The sequence below is a fragment of the Oreochromis niloticus genome, linkage group LG7 (genome assembly GCF_001858045.2).
Source record: "Oreochromis niloticus isolate F11D_XX linkage group LG7, O_niloticus_UMD_NMBU, whole genome shotgun sequence".
Taxonomy (NCBI): domain Eukaryota; kingdom Metazoa; phylum Chordata; class Actinopteri; order Cichliformes; family Cichlidae; genus Oreochromis; species Oreochromis niloticus.
In genome coordinates this window covers 56,720,231-56,741,250 of record NC_031972.2, presented here as the reverse complement: position 1 = coordinate 56,741,250, position 21,020 = coordinate 56,720,231, and the positions used below count along the sequence as shown (strand labels likewise).

The 21,020-nt window shown below is 40.9% G+C and overlaps 1 protein-coding gene across 4 annotated transcripts; it reads left to right on the top strand.

The window, feature by feature from the left end:
• Positions 1-705: 705 nt before the first annotated feature.
• Positions 706-20,552, top strand: rfx4 (regulatory factor X, 4). Of its 4 annotated transcripts, none has more exons than XM_013268695.3 (18): positions 706-4,086; positions 6,068-6,154; positions 6,324-6,384; positions 8,989-9,112; positions 10,378-10,439; positions 10,988-11,201; positions 11,676-11,753; positions 11,858-12,021; positions 12,574-12,674; positions 12,783-12,841; positions 12,953-13,097; positions 13,393-13,487; positions 13,943-14,060; positions 14,977-15,096; positions 16,551-16,709; positions 16,812-16,977; positions 17,081-17,219; positions 19,212-20,552. In XM_013268695.3, the coding sequence occupies exons 1-18, from the start codon at positions 4,044-4,046 to the stop codon at positions 19,482-19,484; spliced, it is 2,208 nt and encodes a 735-aa protein (XP_013124149.1). In that variant the 5' UTR covers positions 706-4,043; the 3' UTR covers positions 19,485-20,552. The 4 variants fall into 4 exon arrangements, with proteins under 4 accessions (XP_013124149.1, XP_003440410.1, XP_005470977.1 ...); XM_003440362.5 differs by having other exon boundaries at positions 710-4,086; positions 16,548-16,709; XM_005470920.4 differs by having other exon boundaries at positions 712-4,086; positions 16,548-16,709; positions 16,851-16,977.
• Positions 20,553-21,020: the final 468 nt, after the last annotated feature.

Genomic DNA, 21,020 nt, shown 5'->3' with positions numbered 1-21,020 from the left:
TGCCCTCTGAGGGCAAAATCTCCAGGATGTTACCAACTTTAAATTGTTTGTCCTGAAATGTGTTTTTACCACAAGATCTTTTGAACATCCAGCTGGCCTGGGTGATATTTCCTCTCTTTCCTTTCTTGTCTGCTTCTCTCCTGTCTAATAAATGTTAAGTAGGATTTTGAAGCTGGGAACTCTGAGATCGGCAGTAGCAGTGCAGTGTGGAGAAAACATACCCTAGAGTCAAAGAGGTCCCATAATAACTTCTTATTTTCAGTAGATTCACTCTTCACTGCTGATTTAATCACTTAAATTCAAAAAGATAAAAGCAGGTGCCTGCAGCTACATGCCATATTTCCAACTCAAAGACACTATAAAGCTAAATAGTAGATTTAAGTGAGTGAATCTGATCAGTATGGTCACCTTAAATATAAACTGATCTTTGTTACCCATGAGCAGCGTCCTGTATCGCTGTAAACTTTGTCACTTACTGCAAATTAACCAGTGTAGCCTGCACCAGTGTTTTCGTGCAGCCTTTGAATAACATGAAATTAGCACACACATTTGTTTCTCAAGGTCTTTCTCAAAAATATCATTCAGAAGCACATCATGTATAGATCCACTATCTGATAGATATACGAAATAATAGGACAGTGCATTTGAGATTTAATTTTCTAGTGTATAAAACATCAGCAATTGTCCCGTTTTTGCTGAGCCGTTTGAAAAATATTTGACCCGACATGTGAAAAAGCAGCACTTCTCTAATGCTGAATTACTGTGACTGCAACTTTACACCTGCACCGTGAACACATCGTTGGGATGAGAAGATAAAAGGGGACGTGTTGAAGGTGTAAGGGGGGCATGGGATGTCATTTTTTATTACCTGAATTCACCAGTTCTGCTGTATTATGCTTTAACCTGCCTTAACTTTAAAAATTAATTAACCAGGAATTAACTAAAACTAGATGTGAAAACATTTTAGTTACCTAAAATAAAAAACTTAGTTGTTTTTCAAAATGTAAATGAAACAATTTTGTGAACTTCGGAAATTAACTTAAAAAAACCCAAAACAACAAATTTAGATGAGATTTTTGTATTTGTTAATTTTCTGAGATTTATTCTCCCAGCTTGTCTGATGAGGCTTTGGTGGATGTATTTGTTGAGGCTTCAGATGTCTACAACACTGTGAGACTGCTTTCATAAAGTTCTGTGTTTTTATCGTAATACTTTTTTCCCTAAATCTTACCTCTGGTATATGTCATAAATATGATACTTAAGACAAAAACTACCCTGAAAATGATTTTTAAAAACTGCTTATTTTTAGTTAGTTTAGTAAACAATAAAATCTGAACTGAAATGAGCAAACCCACTCAGAAAACTAAATCAAACTAAACTGGATTAAAAATGAAAAACACAATTAAAAACTCCATATAAAATTCAAAATAATAATAATAATGTTATTATAAAGTTGCTCTGTGGGAATCGTACTGAGTCTGAGAATTACCTGCCCAGGTGGCAGCCACGCAAACTCAAAACACATTAAAAATACAACGTAATATACAACGTCAGTAACATGTTATACTATACACAAACACCCTTATGATGCCCAGTGTTGCTTTAAAGATAAAGAAAGGGCTGTTTTCTGCAAGTGGTGACCACCGTCCTGTCAAATCATAAAGAATCTGCAATAAAACAGAGAGGATGCCTGATATAAAAGTGAATGCACTGCATCACTGTAAATAATGTTTTTGTTATGAATTTAACCCAAGAAGTGATGGAAACAAAATAGTGTGCATTTAACACTTTGTGCATTCTGATCTCATCTCATAAAGTTTTTTGTTTTGTTTTTTTTTCTCACAAAATATAAAATGAAATCCACGGCTCGTGACGAGTCACTGCATTAACTCTTTACTCCTTGAAAGCCTGCTAGGAGTCAAACCACCTGTTTACAGATTTATACTGAGGTGTGAAAATGGGACGTTGTCAAAAGTCTTTTTTATTAGGGAAGGAGTTAAAGTACAATTTTAAGACATGTATTAACCTTTTAGAATTTACAGGTGTGACTAATGATTACTCACAAGCCATCAGCTGATGTTTGTGTTAGTTAAACATATAAATGAGAATCAGAGCACAGTTTTATAGTTATCAATGCAGAAATCCTGATGATTTAAAGCCTTTTCAGTGCATCTTTATGCAGCTGATACACACACAGAAAATAAGCATTAAAATGTTCTAGAATTCATCTCATGGAACAATAAGTATCTTTTTATTATTATATATAATCAGTAGTGTACATTTAATTTTTTTTAATATTTTTAACTGATTTTTGGAAGATTGTAATTTTGTTTGATCAGAACCAAAAACACGAGTGACTGAAGTCTCTCTGTAGAGAGAGGAGGATGTCTCCTGTTTGAATTCAATGCGACGAGTAGACAGCTGGATGCTCGATGCAGCAGCTTTGTTGACGTTACCAGGGAGAGAGCAGCTTTAAGTTATATGATTTCCTCTTGAAAGTGAAGCCCTAATGCCACCAACTTGTCGTATGTGGCGTAACCACATACCCCCTACTCCCACGTACACACACAACTCTATTGGGGCCTTTTCACTGAACAAAGCAGAGCACATCCGTTTGTGCGGGCAGAGTGTGTAAGAATGGGATGGGTGGAAAAGGGCTCTTTTTAGTGGCTGCACCTGTCCTATTTTACGAGGCACTAATAAGCAGATAACAGTCACTAGGCTGGGAAAAAAATGAGTGAGAACGATTGAAATTAGGCTGAAATTAATCAGGTCCTCCTCTAAAGTCCTGACTTTGCGTGGCCAGCATCTAGAGCTTTGAGAGTTATGTCAAAAATGAAGATTTCCCTGACCTTTCACCCAATCCAGCAGCCCTTTCCTTCCTGTTTGAGCCCGATTTGATGCTCACCCCTGTCCTAACTAAGCATGGCCCTGTGTCCGTCACCCTGTCCTGTGCGTCGGTGAGTGTCAGCAGTGGTGTCCACGCCTGCGCACTGCGAGTGAAAGTCCTTCTTTGCGCTCCATGGTGTGGTGAGTAATTCAGCCATAATCCGCCTTTCTCCTCTCCCCTCTTCTTTCCCCTCTCCTCTCCCCCTCTCCTGCGGTTCCATTCATATTCTAATCACAGCTTTCCCTTCTCCAGCTCTCAGGCACTCCATCAGAGCCCTCCCAGCCTCGGGTTTTGCACTTTTACTTCCCCCCCTTTGTGACCGTTCCCTCTTCTCAGAGGCATACCAAAAATAAGGTTGCAAAAAAAAAAAAAAGAGGTGAGAACTCCACCAAAACATTCACACTGGTGCAGTTTCATCATGTATGCATGTGTGTCGCGCCACGGCTCTGGAAAAGTTACCACAATAGTGCTTTGGGGGGTTTGAATGAGGAGTGAGGAGAAGCACAAATGCAGGCAACAAGTGTGTGAGGGATGTGAAGTGGGAGTTAAAACCAGAAGGAAAGGCAGGAGTGGTGGTTGTGTAGAGATGTATGTTTATTCGGAGCTAGGGGCTGTATAAAAACGTATTAAATGCCATAATGGAAGACGGGGAGGCCACAGTGTTAGGACTGCGTAGATCTAAGCCTCTTTTTTTTTTTTTTTTTTCGTTGGGAGGGAGCTTTTCTTATTCAAAACAGCCCCACAAAAGACTTCCAGTGAGCCTTGCCACATCCCCATCTGACTTGGGGCCATTCATCAGCCTTCCAAGCCTATCAATGACATGTCCCCATCAGGGCTCCTATAAAATCAGCCCCTTTCCCATGAAACATCAGCAAACATTTTGACGGGTCTGGCTTTCCCCCCGCTGGATTTCTGGAGTCTCTACCCCCCGCCCCACACCCTCACCCCCTTCCTTTCCACCCTTATTCCCACCTCCCCTCCTCTCCTCCGCCAACACCACCCCTCTCTTGGGCGAACCTCAGATCCTCAACATCTCCTGTGACGGGCAGTGGTCACGAAAACACAGAGCTAGACGAGGGGAGAGCCGCTGAGGAGGGGGAAACGTGCACTAAGCCATTTTCTTGGAGGAGTCAGTGTCGTTGATGGGAAGAGGATGCATTGCGGGCTGCTGGAGGAGCCTGACATGGATTCCACAGGTCAGTCCTGTTAAAGTCTGCCTTCCTTGGATGTGTTGAGGAAAACCAGCTTCTATTCACATTGTATGAGTTTTCTGCTGTGCTTATGCAAGTCTGGAACTTTCTCTGCAGGCATTTGGGTGAACTGTCTGGATGCTCATTAGCTTTTTAAATTTCCGAAATTACTTACGAGGGAGTGTTTTTGGTCACACTCGCTTACGGGAAGATGCAGGAGACACTTGATTAGAGAAAAGCAGGAAATAGACCTTCAGTCTCCACACTTGGTTTCTTGCTGTTATTTTTTGAAGTCAAACTAGAGAACTTGTAATTATGAGAGCAGCAATTACAAGAACAAGTGCACATCACAGTGCACCTGCTTTTTTTTTTAAGTTTATTTACTAAGTACAAAACTGCTAAAGCAAGATATTTTTTTCAGCTTTGAAACTGGTTTTTACTAAGAATTTATCACAAAATTTATTTTAGTTTCTTATGGTAAAAGTGAGTCCTCTCTGCAACGTTAATGATAAATCTAATTATACACACTTTCAGCCAATTTGGGTTTTTTTTTATGTGATTCCTTAATTGTCATTTAGCATGGTTTTCAGGATAATGCAGTTTAGTCCCGAATGTGTGCTCATAAATGAGCGAACATCCGTTTTCACTTTTTGATCAAATTTAATCCAATTATTTAGATCCCCAACTTATCTGTTCTTGTGGCAAATGAAGCTTGAGATCCGAGCCTCTGTGGAGAATTAGCTCCACTTCAGAAGATTCTCTTTTTCATTTCCAGGGTTTTTTTTAAGCTAGAGAAAGAAGCCAGTGTAGACGAGAGCTGATGAGACACGATGAGGACCTGGAAATGATGTAATTTCTGTGTGATGCGATTTACCATCTGTCAGTGCTACAGTGTTATAACACTGTTAAAGAGTAACCTATAAATATTTATGTACCAAAAAACCTTTCTCCTCCGGAGTTTTTAGTTTTCTTTTTTCTAGACAGGATTTTAAGAGCAGTCACACTTTTTTTTTCTTCCTCAGCACGTGCTGAAGATTGAAGTATCCACTCTTCATCGAATTTTAACTTTTAAAACTTTTTATTATCTTCCTCGATGCCCTGCTCAGACAGTGCCAGCAGCTGGTGCTGTGAATGTTGTCACATGCAAACGAAAAAAGGTTCAATAAGTTTAATTTGGAGGGATTTCCATTTGTTGCAGAGCCTAAAAGTTTGGTTTAGTTTTGAATAAATATGTCAGCGACTTTTTCCTGATCACATCTTAGTTTTTATGCTTATAATTCAGATTCTCTGTTTCCGACATGCAGTTTAGCTCTAAACTTTTTGGTAGAGAAAAAGCTGTAGCTTAAAATCGAAGCAATTTTTACACCGAATTAAAGTAAAAGAATTTTGTGAATGCCTCTCGTAAAAGTAGTTAAAGAATTAGAATTTTTCCACTCTACCCGGCTGTTTCTACATGAAAGCCTTGGTGTTTTGCTGCTGCTCGCTCACAGAAAGCACACCAGTTGAGCTATTTCTAAGTAGAAATTAAAACAGGACAATGGCCTCTATTCCACCAGACTGCTTCAGTAATGTGCACAGGCTCTTTTAAGCAAGTGTGTATGCTCGTAGTCTCCTGGGAACAATGCTGGATTCCTGCCGTCCTGGTGAAAACATGTCAAATAGAGCCAAGGCTGCGCTGCTGCCCATACAATCGATTGTTGTCAGCTCACCCTGTCACATTAGCGACATTTAAAGTGTCCTGTATAGCCAGTGATTTGCAGTGTTTATGTAAATACAGCTTTGGCTCTGTTCCACTGCAGGATGACATTAGTCACTTCACAAAAAGAGATTTTTAAATAGGTTGGTTTTTTTTAGTTAAATTAAAAGTTAATTTAAAAAATGAACAAAACTGAATGAAAGTATAAACTAAACATTTTTTTAAAACTTATTTGTCATTTTTACATTTTTAAAGTCATTTCTAAGAGCTGATCTTTGGTCTTTTTTATAGAGAGCTGGATTGAAAGATGCCTTAATGAGAGTGAGAGTAAGCGATACTCCAGCCACACGTCTCTGGGGAACATGTCCAATGATGAACGTAAGCAGGACCGACTGTACTTGCACTGAATCCTCTGTCTGCACGTAGCTTTTAAACCTCAGAAAATGTCATTTAGCCAGAGAACAAATGATAAGTGTATGTTTGTGCCACACTTCTGTCATTTTGCTGTAATTACTTAATTAAGCCCTACGTGTGCTGTTTATTCTAGATGAAGAAAAAGAAAATAACAGAGCCTCGAAACCACATTCGACACCGGCTACGCTGGAATGGTAAGTTATTAAAAATGTTTTCTTTTATCATTTAAAGACAAAAGCTGCAACATGTCAAAACACAACAGCCTATTTAAAATATTAAATATATTCTAAAATTAATGTAAAACTGATGTAACCAGTCCTTTAAATCAGCCACTCACAAAAGAGTCTGTTTTATTTTATTTTTTTAAATTAAATAATGTGCACATCAGAGCACTTTTTTTTCATTGTTTTAATCCTGTGTTGTCTTCATCCTGCAGATTCTGTTATTATTTTCAATACATTTAAGTTGATTTAAATTGTCTTAAATGTCACCCATACACACAGATGATGCGTTTCTCTGCACATTTTAGGGAAATTTACTTTATATCTGCTTAGCAGAAACAAATAATTGCACCTGCAGCCTCAACATGCAGCACAATTCATTCATATCACGTGTATATGCATGGGATACCAACTCCAGTTGTGTCTGTTTAAAATTAGAGAATTAAAAGAGAATAATTTTATACATCAAATCTCCTGTAATAATAATGAACTTTTTTTTACTTTTCATAGCAACTCTCTTTTTATTTTGTGTCATAAGTAAATTGTTAATTTGATTAAACAGAAGAAAAGCAGTCTAAAAATGTTATAATGTATACTGTATGCTGTATTAGGAAATTATCAGCAAATAGTTGAAATGCAGCTAAGTAGTTAGGGTGTTGAATCAAGAGTAAATAATCTGTCCAGCATTAGTCATGCTTGTATATTTGTAATTAAAGAACAATTTTTTAACCTAAAAAATTATATTGGGTCACATGACTGATCACAGTTTGCATTTGATTGTCAGAAGACTTAAATATAGCTGTTTTACCGAAAGCAGTAAAAATGGATCTAATTCAAAAAACACTTTGAATTACAGTAAATGAAAAATGTATCTGAGTTCATACTAAGCTTCACTGAAACAGCCATACAGTCAAGTCTTTTAATGCAGAGGTCTACATACAGTACCCAGTACACCTACAGTACGGTATGGCATATTACCCAGCATTAAAGTCCATTTAAAAGGTAATTATTTGGAGTAATAAATGAGGTCGCAGAAGCTTGGAAAAAGCTAAAAACATTTTTTAAATCAAAGTGAAATAAGTGGGTTCAGGCTAATAATGAAACTTTTGTTCTGTAAATAATAATAAAAGTAATTGCAGCAGTTTCAGGATTTAATGTGTAGTTCAACAGTTTGAAAGGTCAAATTAACTTCTAATTCTACTTTATTAGTCTGTTGCATCTTGATGGTGTTGTTTAATACAAAGTGGAAATAGTGCTTTCTTCTTTTGATTGTTGTTAAAGAGTTACAGACATCACATTTAAGCGATTTGTTTGACTGCTGCACCAAAAACAGGATTTTTTTAGGGACAGTTTTTACAAACATGTGAAAAAAAAAATCAGGCTGACATTGTTACCGACATTCATACCACATTCATACCGCTCTTTTGCTTCATTCCTACATCCTCTGTAAACACATAGAAGATTAGCAATTAAGTGCTAATCTCATTGGTTAATTTCAAAATCTTTTCTAGATTAAAGAGAATAATACAGGGGCCCTGAAAACCTCCACTGCAATATAAAAATGAACTAAAAAAAGGTGAACTACAAACAGAAAACAATAAAAATTGCTAATTGTGATGCTGGTATACCTCAAGGTTTAGTTTTAGGTCGTTTTGTATTTATTGTATTACCTTTTCTTAAAATGTTGGATTTACACAAATAATATGAGGGATGAAATGTAGAAATGCAGATGAGTTGTGATATGTATTTCTTAAAAGTGAGTGACACATTCAAGTTATTGAGTTTGGGAATGGGTTCTAAAAAGCAACGCTGAAGTATTGGGGTCATTGCTTTGTTGAGCCACTGGGGGCAGAATACTTGAAAGCATCTCTGAAATGCTAATTATGTCAGAAGTGTTCATGTCTTCTGTGTTAGCAAACAGTTAAGAGCACAAATGCTGCTTGTGCAAATAAATGCAAATATTTCAATGTGAATCATTTTAAAATTGATGACGTGCTCGTTGTTGACGATCAAAGATTGATGAAATATGACGTCCAGTATTGGGAACACTTGACTGATAAACAGCTGTTCTGCTTTAATGTGAATTTGTTCACTGCAGCTGTTAGTGAGATGAGGTTGCAGGAAAAATGGATGTTGCAACTCCTGAGAGAGTAGCTGTTGTCTTTGTTGATGTCTGCGTTGTCATGCCTTGCATGACAACCCAATGCATGACTGTTCCATAAAACAGTTAGGGCTGCTGGGATGCAACAGACAGTTTGCTTTATAATAAACACTGCTATAAGAAAATACAGTGTTAAATCTCTGCAATAATGCATTACACTCGAAGTAAGATAATGATTACCTTGATGTAGCTGTTTAATTTATATTGTGTCCTACTTCTTTTTTCTCATCTTTGAACTGTATTTGAGGCAGTACCCTAATTGCATATCTGCTTTAATCCGTCCTCTTAATAACATAAACTCTAACATCGTGCAGTTTAATATCAGATCACGGTAATTTTTAAATGCCCTGTTCGTCATAGAACCATACACGAGCTTCCAAATGTCCACCTGACATTTCCCCCATTGTCATTCACAGGCTAGAAGAAAACTACGAGATAGCCGAAGGTGTGTGCATCCCCCGAAGTGCCCTCTATATGCATTACCTAGACTTCAGCGAAAAGCACGACACGCAGCCTGTGAACGCGGCCAGCTTTGGAAAGGTGACATTCAAACTTGAGTAGTGATGAAGGTCAGACAGGGTGGAGAGTCAACAGTCACACCTGCATCTATTGTAGCTCTAGAAGGAGTGTTTTAATTTGTGAAATGCCTTTTCACTATTATTCCTACTTTCTTTTAGTTTTCAGTGTTTTTAATATTCAGGTACGAAGTTAAAACTTATAGCTGATGCTGCAGATGCACCACAAATCGGGGCGGTCTTCTGCTCAGTCAGCCGTGAGCATTACGCTGGGGCCGTTGCACGGCTGGGTCGGTTTTTGTGCGGCTGTGTTGAAGTTATATCAGATCAAAACTCAGTGTGAAGCAAAGCTCTCGCTGAACACATAATCTAGAGCCAAAGGAGATGTGCTTTGGTCTGTTCCCACAACCCCAAGAAGTTCCTCAGCCTTCCTACCCCCAGCCATCCCCTGTACCCTGGACTCCAGCCCCAACCCCCAACCCGGGCCCACCCCGCCCCTCCACAGCTCCTGTCGGAAGATATTGAAAAAGAGAAGGGGCCTGGATTAATGTGTAATTAAAGGAAATTTGGAAGGGTGAGATGTTGCGGAATGTTAGATCAGTGGCTGGAGCAGTGTGGGGTGTCCTTTAGGAAGGCTTCATTGATTCAGGACAAAAAAACGAGAGAGGGCCCGGACTGCCTCCCTGTCTGCTCATTTATCAAGCGGGGCCTGACAGAAACTTCACAGCTTGGCCTCTTTTTTCATCCCACACAATGGAGAGCTACACTGTTTGCTAAAGTTTCTGCACCAGGAGCTGGACCGAGGAGCCAATCTCTTTGGACAAAAAAAAAAGAGAGACAGAGAGAGAGAGAGAGGAAAGGTGGAAGGGAGGGAGTGGAAAAGGAAAGGAGGGAGAGAATGAGTGAGGATGGGTGGGTGGAAAGATGCAGGGAGGCTGTAGATATGGGGGTAAGGGAGGGGGAGTAATACCCATGGATGTCATAAATACATAGACTCTGGAAGCTTTTCTTCTGCACGGCGCTCCCTGTGGATATGACTACAAGACCAACTTTATTAAACACTCTCTCACCAAGAGCTAAAAATGAAGTGCAGTGTATTCTGTTGACTTCTGCGTGCTGTAAATCCATATTATACAATAATAACAAGTAAAATCCACACACCCGCTATAGAGTTGCTTCCTTATGTCGCCTCTTTTTTCTTTTTGTTCCAGTTTTATCCAACGCAGACAAAAACACATATAAATATTTTGAATATATACTTACTAACAGTATTTCTCTTACAATAAACAGATCATAAGGCAGCAGTTTCCAGCACTGACTACCAGACGACTGGGAACAAGAGGGCAGTCAAAGTAAGACGTTTCAGGGTTTTTATGTTAGAGAAGCTGAGTCAGTTCCTCGGTTTAAAAACATTTAAAAACCACATGTTTAGACTGCCTTTTGTGCTTTGCTGACATCTTATGTTCCTGTAGTTTTCCTTTTTAAAAAATAATTTTTTTGTCATGTTCTTCCTACACTTTTATTTTACTCCACTCAAGCCTAAACCTGTAATGATTGGTTCACATGCTTTGTTAATTAGTGGATATATTTATTTGTAAATTCTCTAAAGTGTCTTTGAAAAGCAATATGAAAGAACTTATTGCTTTTCTGATAACGTACTTGTGGAAATATTCACTCAAAAAGTAAAAAACAAAAGACACGTATTCAAAATGCAAAATTAAAATTAAACATTAAAAAAAACTAAAGCACACTTTGACTAGTATTAGTATTATTTTGCAAATAACATATATTTTAAAAAAAAAGACATTATAATTTTAAAACTATTTTATTTTATTATATATCAGCCAAGCGAGCCTCAAATGTCCTTGCTATTGATCTGTTCGTCGTCTCTGCTCCTCAGGTATCACTACTATGGAATAGCGGTGAAGGAGACCTCCCAGTATTATGACGTGATGTACTCCAAAAAGGGAGCGGCGTGGGTGAACGAGACGGGGAAGAAAGAGGTCACGAAGCAGACAGTGGCGTATTCACCGCGGTCCAAACTGGGGACGCTCCTGCCAGAGTTTCCAAATGTCAAAGACCTAAATTTGCCTGCCAGCCTGCCAGAAGAAAGGGTAAACAGGAGTTTTAAAAGTCCATCCTTCCAGCGCCCCCCTCAGCCCCCTCCTCCCTTCGCCGTTCCTTGCCATCTCACCAGCTCTGCGCCCCCTCTGGCTCTTTTATCTGCCCCGGGAGCTTCAGTGGGTTTGCGTTTAGAGAAGGACCTTGAGGATTTATATGCTGGCTCCTCTCTAACTCTTAATCTTTTGGGGGAGATAATAAGATCTAGCAGTGGACAAAAGGACAGGCACTAGCTGTCCGGCTTTTAAAGGGGGGCCATGATTTTAAATGGTTTGTGTTTTGCTGATCTCTAAAGCTCGTTTTATATTACTCCGCTGAAGCCTAGGCCTGTAACATCTATTTATTGGCTCCCATGCTTTGTTCAAGATTTATCTTCTTGTTTTTGCAGCATTTTTTTTTCCCAAAGAGAAAAAAAAAGCTATTAAGTTTGTTATGCAATTAGATTAATACCCTGCTGTTGCCCACAGGTGTCAACCTTCATCATGATGTACAGAACACACTGTCAGAGGATACTGGACACCGTTATTCGGGCCAACTTTGATGAGGCGAGGCCTTTTCTGTTTAAAATGACCACTTAAAGTCTGTTTGAGCACATTCGGTGTTTGCCAATTGTATGTTTGTAATGCCGCGTCGTGTGCATCGGCCACAGGTCCAGAGCTTCCTGCTACACTTCTGGCAGGGCATGCCGCCCCACATGCTTCCTGTCCTCGGCTCCCCCACAGTGGTGAACATCGTCGGTGTCTGTGACTCCATCCTCTACAAGGCCATCTCAGGGGTGCTGATGCCCACCGTCCTGCAAGCACTGCCTGATAGGTGAGAGTGTCCCTCTACTGCAGCTCAGAGTTCGTCATGTTGTTAACAGTAATATCCTGGTTTAACCTCTCTTCTTGTGGTTTTAATATCTTGTGCACAGCTTATGCAGCTACACTTTTACAGTGTGTGTCTTGTAGGGTCACGTCATTCCATTTCTGATGATTTGCAGGCATATCTTCAGTTTAAAAGTCATCAGCTGTTTGGAAACACAATTAACTTTATTTACAGTGATGTGTAAAGGCGGGGTAGCTCGTTTTCTAAAGCTTCAAAGTTTCAAGTAAAGTCTCATCTGGAAGACAAAACAAGAAAGACGTGCTGAGAAAATTAAATTTGAGGCAGAGTCTTTTGTGAAAACACAAACTGAACAGTCTTACTGAGGATCAGTGCTCAATCCTGAGCTCCGAAATGGTTTTTAACTCATGGTCCACTCTTTTTGTTTTGTTTTTATGGCCCTAACAGTTAATTAGTTCTTTAGTTGTGACCATTATTAAATAAAATCACGTGTTTTGTCTCGGGTACTAAATGTGTTTCATTTTCTCCTCATCTGCACAGTTTAACTCAGGTCATTCGAAAATTTGCCAAACAGCTTGATGAGTGGCTTAAAATAGCACTTCATGACCTTCCAGAGAACCTGAGGAATATCAAATTTGAACGTAAGCATAAAATATGCCAACGTGATTGTTTGCTTCTTAAGCACGTGTGGATTTTATAGGGTAACTTCTCAGGGATTGATTTTATTTTCTTCTCCTTTTGTATTTCAGTATCGAGGAGATTTTCTCAGATCCTAAAGCGGCAAACATCATTAAACCATCTATGTCAGGTGCCTATCGTGGTCTGAATGTTTTTTAATAAAATCCATATGAAAGAACAAAGCTGATAAGGGATGTGGGTATGCTTAGATTTGTCATATTGTTGACTTATCTGTCCCAAGGCATCGCGGACTGTGATAAACAGCGCCGACATCACCTTTCAAATGCTGGAGGACTGGAGGAACGTGGACTTGAACAGCATCACCAAGCAGACACTTTACACCATGGAGGACTCGCAGGAGGAGCACAGGCAGCTTATTATCCACTGTAAGTCGCCCTGACTCACCCGGACGGGCAGGGAATCGCACTTTACTTTGACGTGAACGACTCGCCGTGGGGCGGTCATTCCCACGGCCGGCAGAGTCAGAGCGTTAATGACGGAGAGCAAAAGGTTAAACAAGTTCAATCTGCTCTCAAACACCCTGCGGAGCATCTCCAATTCCCTGCACCCTCATGCCTCTGAATCGGCCCTGAAAGGGTCAGAGGTCACACATACGTAGAAGCTGCTGTGTGAAGGTGAAGGTGCTGTTTGTGTTCTATGTAACGCTCCCTTCTCTCACAGTGTATCAGGAGTTTGATCGTCTGCTGGAGGAGCAGTCGCCGATCGAGGCTTACATCGAATGGTTGGACTCGATGGTGGATCGCTGCGTTGTCAAGGTCAGACAGCTAACAGACATTATCCCCTGTTTTTGTGTGGTTGTTTAGACACTTCAGTGTAAGCTGCACAGGTGAAAAGTGTATATTTTTTATAATCCTCCCCTCACTGAGACACCTGTGGCTGAAAGCCCTCTTCCCTCTCTTCCCTGCAAGTCTCTCTTAAACCGAGTCACTTAGGTTGCGATCCTCCCAGTTAATGATGTCTTCAAGCTTCCCATTTGCGTCCATTATGTGTCAGATATTGCCTCGTAAATTTTCCGTCTCCGCGGCAACGTCTTGGACCGCTCAGACAATAGTTCAATAGGAAGGCGTGTCCCCGGGGGCAAATTAAATAGTTGACTTGTTGACATGTTTTTCGTTCCTGAGGGTTAAGCCCCAATACGGACCCGGGGGTTAATTCTACCCCGGCGTCCCCACCCTTCCTCCCTCTTTTCTCATGGAAATGTCCTCTCTAGGTGGCGGGGAAGAGGCCCGGGAGCCTGAAGAAGGTGGCCCAACAGTTCCTGCTTATGTGGTCGTGTTTTGGTACCAGAGTCATCCGGGATATGACCCTGCACAGCGCACCCAGCTTTGGTGAGCTCCTCCTGCTTTTTATTCAACAGAAAACACACAGCGTTGACAGTCGTTTTATTTACTGTGTCATCCATGTAAACTGCTGAAAATAGCTCCGCTAATAATATCTTTAGTGAAATTTGAGGGTTTTTTAACTATAAGTTTAGACTTTCCTTCACTTACTCATGATTTTCACATTTAAACGCTAATATGAGCCAAATCAAACTGATATAAAGAGATGAAATGTCTCTTAATTGGAACTAAATGCTCGTTTAATGATTCCTCTGCTTGCTTAGCTTCGACTCTGAGACGAGGAGAGAGTAGGAACGAGTGAAATGGCTGCTGTTTTAACAGCTTGCTGTTTGGGGTAAGCGACAAGCAGTAAAAATTAAAGAAAAAAAAAAGGCTTTTCTTTCCCCTCCTCTGTCCCTGTCTGTGAATATCAAAGACACAGCTGGTTGCAGTGTTTTGATAAAGCAGGTCTCTGTGCACAAACAGCTAATTAACAAAGGTCGCCCCTCCCCTCTCCACGATGCGTTTGCCTGTCTTTTCCCATTTTATGACCGGTCAGTGTTACACCCGGTTCCCCTCAATGGCCACAAGTGTTTATTATGCACACGGTGGCGGCAGAAGCGGCCGGCACAATGACACAATTGTGACACTCCCTCACATGCTCATCTTTCGTGCGACCCCCGGGGTCAGCTGACATATTTCTGGCACTGACTCGGTACACGGAAACAAGCGCGCTCGCTCCTTTTTAATAACAGCGGCCCTCCTGTCATGCCTGCAGGATGTGATGTCATCATCTCAATGGTTTTAATCAGTTACATGCTGGACAGATGTTTGTTTGGTTTCAGCGACTCGCTGGGACCACGCCGCTCTAACTCCAGATAAACGCTTCTACTATCTGATTGTGCTTTCTTGTATACGTCTGCAGGCTCCTTCCACCTGATCCATCTCATGTTTGACGACTATGTACTTTACCTGCTGGAGTCCCTGCACTGCCAGGAGAGGGCCAACGACCTCATGAGGGCCATGAAAGGCGAGGGCAGCACAGGTGAGCGCTCCAGCAGTGGGTGCAGGTGATAACCAGCAGCACAGCTGGTTGGTAACGTCAGTGGACATTTCCAACACCCTCAACCTAACTCTGACTGTTTGGATGATCCATAATCCTTGATGGCAAAAATCTTCCTTCAGCTAAATGATAGAAAAACTGAAGTTGGCTTACTTTCCTCCCATTCCAATCTCTACAAATACCCAGACAAAGGCATGTTTATATATACAGTTCTCTGACTTTTAACAGTCAGATCTGTGGTGTTGTTAGTTTAATCTACACCTACATCACCTCTCAGTGATGCACCTCTGCAACTTCCTCTGTAAAGGATTATCCACTTACACTTTTCCTCGATTGCAGATGCTTCAAAACACAGTTGGTGCAAATAAAAGACAGCATATCACTCCTGTTTTAGCTCAGTTTCTATCTCCGAAACACAGAGGTGATTTTAAATTGTTATCATTCGGTTTTAAAGCCCTCCAGGTCGGGCCTTTGCTGTTCTTGTCCCCAGGCTCTGCAGTAGTCTGCCATCCCACATAAATCCTCTCCAACCAATGTTTTCATGCTCTTTTTTGTTGCTTCTATTATCAGGTTTAATTTACATATGTTTAATTTTACACTATTTAATTTATTTTTCATATTTTGGTCATTAGTGTCATTTTTTTTACTTTACTATTGGAGACATGGAATATGAATGCATCTGCCTGGAAAGCACTCTGGTTCTTTTAAATGTTCTACATAAATACAATTAACTTGAATTTGAAAAATCTGTTGAATATCTGTTAAATGGAAAAAGAAGTGTTTTATTTATTTATTATTCTTCACTTCCAGCTTAATTGATTTGTTTTATGTGAGAGCCACTTTTGGGTCATTTATTATGTATCATACTTTTAAAAAAACTAAACAAATGAGAATAAATTAATTAATAGATTAATTTATTAATAATAAATAATAAATTAATACATAATAATGAAATTGTTATCATCCATAAGTAAAAATTTCCATCCGTTATCTCAAAAAACTTTGACTTATTCTCAAGTTTGACTCAAGAAGTTGAACTTGAAATTTTGACGTAGCTCTGCCTGGAAACCTTAGACATAAGTTTGCACTTACCCAGGGAGATTTGCACACCGAATGTGGTGGTGACTGTCCAGAAAAGCCTCAGAAACACCAGCAGAGGTAGTTTCTTCTTACCTGTCCAGGAATTTACTGTTGTAAGGTGTTCCTGTTCACTTCTCTCAATTTTAAATGTTTTTTTAATCTTATATATTATAGAATAAAATGTATACATTTGTTTGCAGTGACCTTGTAGTAATGAATCATTTAGAATGAGCCTGTTTTCTGCCACACAAAAAGACTTTGTTGTCTAACTGCAGATTTGTTCTGGCTCTTGAACACAGCATCCCTCTTTGCATTAAAATGTCTAACCGCCTGTTTCCTCCCGACACCTTCAGCAGAGAGAGAGGAGGAATTTACGCTGACAGAAACCGCCCCCGCCTCGCCGTCTCCGGGATCCTACTCTCCCGCTCGGTCGGTCCACTCTGTGGGCGTCTCCTCGGCCAGCTCCCCCACAGCAGCCGTGTCCCCGGAGTACACCGGAGTACCTGCCACGACAGGTGAGACAGGACTCGCGTACAAAAAGCCCCGAATAAGCAGAGTTTAACGTAGTTCCTCTGCGCCAAAGCGTCTGTTTCTGTGTCCATATATGTGTCTACCAGGCGCTGTTCAGTCATATACCTGGTCCCTTACATACACAGTGACAACAGCAGGCGGGGCCGCTCCAGAGGCCGGGCAGCAGCTGTCCTGTATGAGGAGCAGCGCTCCGGTACCCCCTCCATCTTCTGCCCACAGGATGCCAGTCTACACCCACAGGGAGGAGCACGGGTGATTACAAAATTATTGATCATTGCAGCATTAAAATACATTATCAATTTTTTTTTTCAATTTATTATATTTACTAAATTTCGACTGTTTCACTCCATTTTAGGTATACTGGTAGCTACAACTATGGCAGTTATGCCAACCAGCATCCTCACTCCATCCAGAGCCAGTACCCGAGTTTGGCCCACGAGCCAACGATCCCAGGCCCGCTGCACTACTCCGCCTACCACCGCTCGTCTGCACAGGTCAGGCTCTGATGCTCGGGGATGGGGTTTGGTAGCAGATCAGATTCATTCAAATTGGTTTATTCAGGTTTTATATTAATTTAAGGACCTGTTAATGTTAAATAATAAAAGTATTAGGTTTTAATAATAAAAGAAAATAAAGGAAACAATTGGGAAGACATTTGTTAGATTCCAAAGATTAAAAAAAAAAACCCTCTGACTGTTTGGATGATCTGAAATCCTGGATTGCATCTATGCAGTGATAGGAGACTTTTAGACTTTCACAGCGTGGAGGTAAAACTATGATTTAAACTGTGTAAAGTAACTCAAGTAAAGTAGCTAAGTAAGTCACAAGTATCAGATTGCCCATTTGTATAAGTTTGCCTTACAACACATATCGTGTTGGTAGATTATAGAGATTAAGACAATAATATTACAGTCTAATGGAGATGATCAACCATTCTTTGCATACCTTTTAAAGATTAAGAGCTGCAGGTGGTTTCATTGATGCTGAAGCGTAAAGCTCATAGAATATGTGATGTTTAATACTTTGTGTGAATGTGTGATGCCTAACTGCTACTTAACCTTTATGCATTATATGAGGCTGATTCTACATGTGGAAAAATATGCAGAATCTGATATACTAAATGTGAGGATGAACTGACATCAGCATCTCAGTTGTCCTTTTAGGGGAATAAATAGATTTAAATATGATGCTATTTTAAAAAAAAAGAAAAGAAAAGAAAGGTTATTAGGATGAGATGGAGCCGCTGATGTTAAAGCTCGTGTACCGAGTGAGTTTTATTCTTTTGGTGGCAATTTCCTGTCAAGGGTCCTCCAGCCTCTGCTGCCTTTATAGAGGGAGGAGATCAGCTGGGCCTCAGCGCTCGCAGTGTTTCTAAAAGTCCCTGAATCACCCTCTCCACACAGCGGAAGCAGACAGTAAAAGGTGGCTCGGCCGGGGCCAAGAGGGGGCCCTGCTCTGTTACTCCTCTTTCCAGCTCTCAATAGTCTCTTCATCTGTCTGAGCCAGTGGCCACGGAGCAGGGCAAGGGGGCGTTTATTAAAATATTGTTATTCAATGGTCTCTTTTCTGCTTGTGAACAAGAGGCAGCTGAGCCGCCTGTTCTGCACTGACTGTCTTTTTCCATGCCGTGATCCCTCATAAAGGCCTTGACTGTCGTGTTTATATTTAGTTAGAAAAAAAGGGGAAAGGGTCTACTTCCACATTTTTTTTTTTTTTAGCCCCGTCTGAGCTTAAATAGGGCACAATGCCTGCACTTTGTCACTGCGAGAGGTTGGACATGGAGCTGAAACGGTCTGAAAACTTTGCCGGATCTCCATCTGTCCAAAATATTTCTGTCAACAGGCAGATTTGGTCTGTTTGAGGTCAGTCACCACAGGCAACAGATCACACACACATGGAGGGAGAGAGAAAAAGCACTTTTTTGGGTGAAACCCTCATTTTCTTAAGTGGCTTAATTTTCTATTTTGACCACTGTGCCACAACTTGTGAAGCAATTTCCCATGACAGGAAATTACCAGCAGCAGGGTCAGTTCAAACCCAATATTTTATGCTTAATACAGCATCAAATGAGATATCGGCCGGGTCGTGGTCACCTTTCAGGACCACGAGACCTGTGGAAAAGGGAATTTTAAGTGTCATATCACTCCTTGCAGCGCAGAGAGGGCAGCATTTAAATGACTTGCTGTCAGGAAGAGAGTTAGCTCAGGTATCCTAACATAAAGGATGGAAACAGATAAAATCCATCCAACAGCTCCTCTAAAGCTCGCCATCACTTGGGGATGACTGGTATAGTTTACCAGTTAGAAGATTGGTGGTCTTCTTCAGGCCTTGGACAACATATCGAACCCTGAGTTGCCCCCGATGGTTCCAGCGAAGAGTGACTAACAAGAAAAGAGCACTTTGAACAGCAGTCAAAGCCAAAGAGCACCATGTAAGTACTGCTCCATCTTCCACTTAACTTATCCCCCTCCTTTTCCTCTCCACAGTACCAGCTCAACAGCCAGATGTCCCGAATGGAGCCTTGCCTGATGGGCAGCACTCCTCGGTTGCACCCCACACCTGTCGCCCCCCGGTGGCCAGATGTGTCACCTGGTAACAGCTGTTACACCAGCCCGCCTATGCATTCGTCCCGCTATGCCACCTCTGGGGATATGTACTCACCCCTGGGCCCACGCAGGAACTCAGAGTACGAACACTCGCAACATTTCCCCGGCTTTGCCTACATCAATGGGGAGGCCACCACCGGCTGGGCCAAATAGCTTTAAATCTGAGAGCTGTGAACACTTTCCAATCAAGTGCATGAAAAAAAGGGAACGGAGAGTAAAATGCGCCAGCGTAAGGTAAAACGAATCACGGCGTGGACATTCTGACAATTTTAAAATACGCATTACATCAATCACATCCAATGATTGGCTGCAACTTGTGGGGAGGTTTATTAAAGTTTCTTCAGCAGTCGACAGAAGAAAAGCAAAATAGCATTGCAGCAAAATCATTTTGAGAGTGCAATGCTGCTGCCAAGCTGTGCCTTCGATTTAAGGAATGTACACCTCTACCAGAGTTTCCCTCGTCCGCGAGGTCGGGCGCACACGCGGTCCCACCAACCCGCCCGCCCCTCCGTCAGTGATGTCAGCAACTGACGGCTCTGCGTGCTCTAAGCTGTACAATCTCAGTCTCCTCTTGTTGCTCAGCAGCATCCTGTCGGGAGCCCTCTGCAGCACATGCTTGCACTGCGGCTCGATGATGATGATGATGGACTGCACTGCCTTAACATTCTCCTGGGATACTTAACATCACAGGTGACCGATATAAACCCACGAAAGACCTTGATGGGTGTGTTAAGGTTTCTTCATCTTGGATACTTTTTTTTGAAAATGATGAACGATGTGACTTAGAAAGAAAAAAAGTGTATTCTGTCGCAAGCCTTTCTGCTGTTTTTCCGTGACTATATATCTATACACACACACACACACACATATATATAAATATATATATATATAGTATGTATTTTCTGTAACTTTGTAACATGGTGTATCCTTTATTTTCTATGTTACAATTGGTACTTTGTTCTCTGTTTTGTATCACTAGTAAAAGACGCATTAACCTAGGGTTGTGTGTTCTATATAATGCACTCAAAGCTACTGAGGACCTATTACCCTATGGGTATTTATAAAAAGGGAAAAATATCAAAGTGTACAGTAACATGAAGTCTAGTCACTTTTCTGTAAATAAAAGCACTGGAAACCATCCGTGGTGACTGTTAGACTATCACAGTTAAAACTGATGTGTATGTGTGAAATATGTTGACACATAAATTTAAAACTGTGAGACATTCTTGTCAAATGTCTTCTTTTTTTAATCTCTTTTTTTCTGGAGGGAAGGGGGTTGGGGGGTGGGGGGTCAATGCGTTGTGGTACTTATTGAACGATCCCAGCATCAGCGCTGGAGTAAAGTCTCGAGTTAGCCTCTTTCTAAACTATTTTACATTGTATTCATTTAAATTAAATCATCTACTGCCCAAATACATCAGTCCTGTAACTGCTAATGTGTTGTTTTTGAAATTTCCTCATTCCTCTTTATCCATATGTCACATTTCTAATCCGCGTGCTGCTGAAGAAGTAGAAATGTTTCCTGAATTGGATTTTCCTTCTCGCTGTCCATGCACTCAACACAGTGGGGGGCAGGGCGAGTAGCAGAAAGGCCACACTGCAGAATGGGTTACATTTCTAAGGACTGAATGTCCTGCTGTGCTGGGGTCATTGCACTTCAGTCCCGTAACCTTTGACCTCTGACCCCTG

Bases quoted from the DNA above. Each gene is read 5' to 3' on its own strand.
- rfx4 (XM_003440362.5), top strand. From the start codon at position 4,044: ATGCATTGCGGGCTGCTGGAGGAGCCTGACATGGATTCCACAG. The intron at 9,113-10,377 runs GTGACATTCAAA...TACAATAAACAG, and splicing joins ACGCGGCCAGCTTTGGAAAG to ATCATAAGGCAGCAGTTTCC. The intron at 10,440-10,987 runs GTAAGACGTTTC...TCTGCTCCTCAG, and splicing joins GGAACAAGAGGGCAGTCAAA to GTATCACTACTATGGAATAG.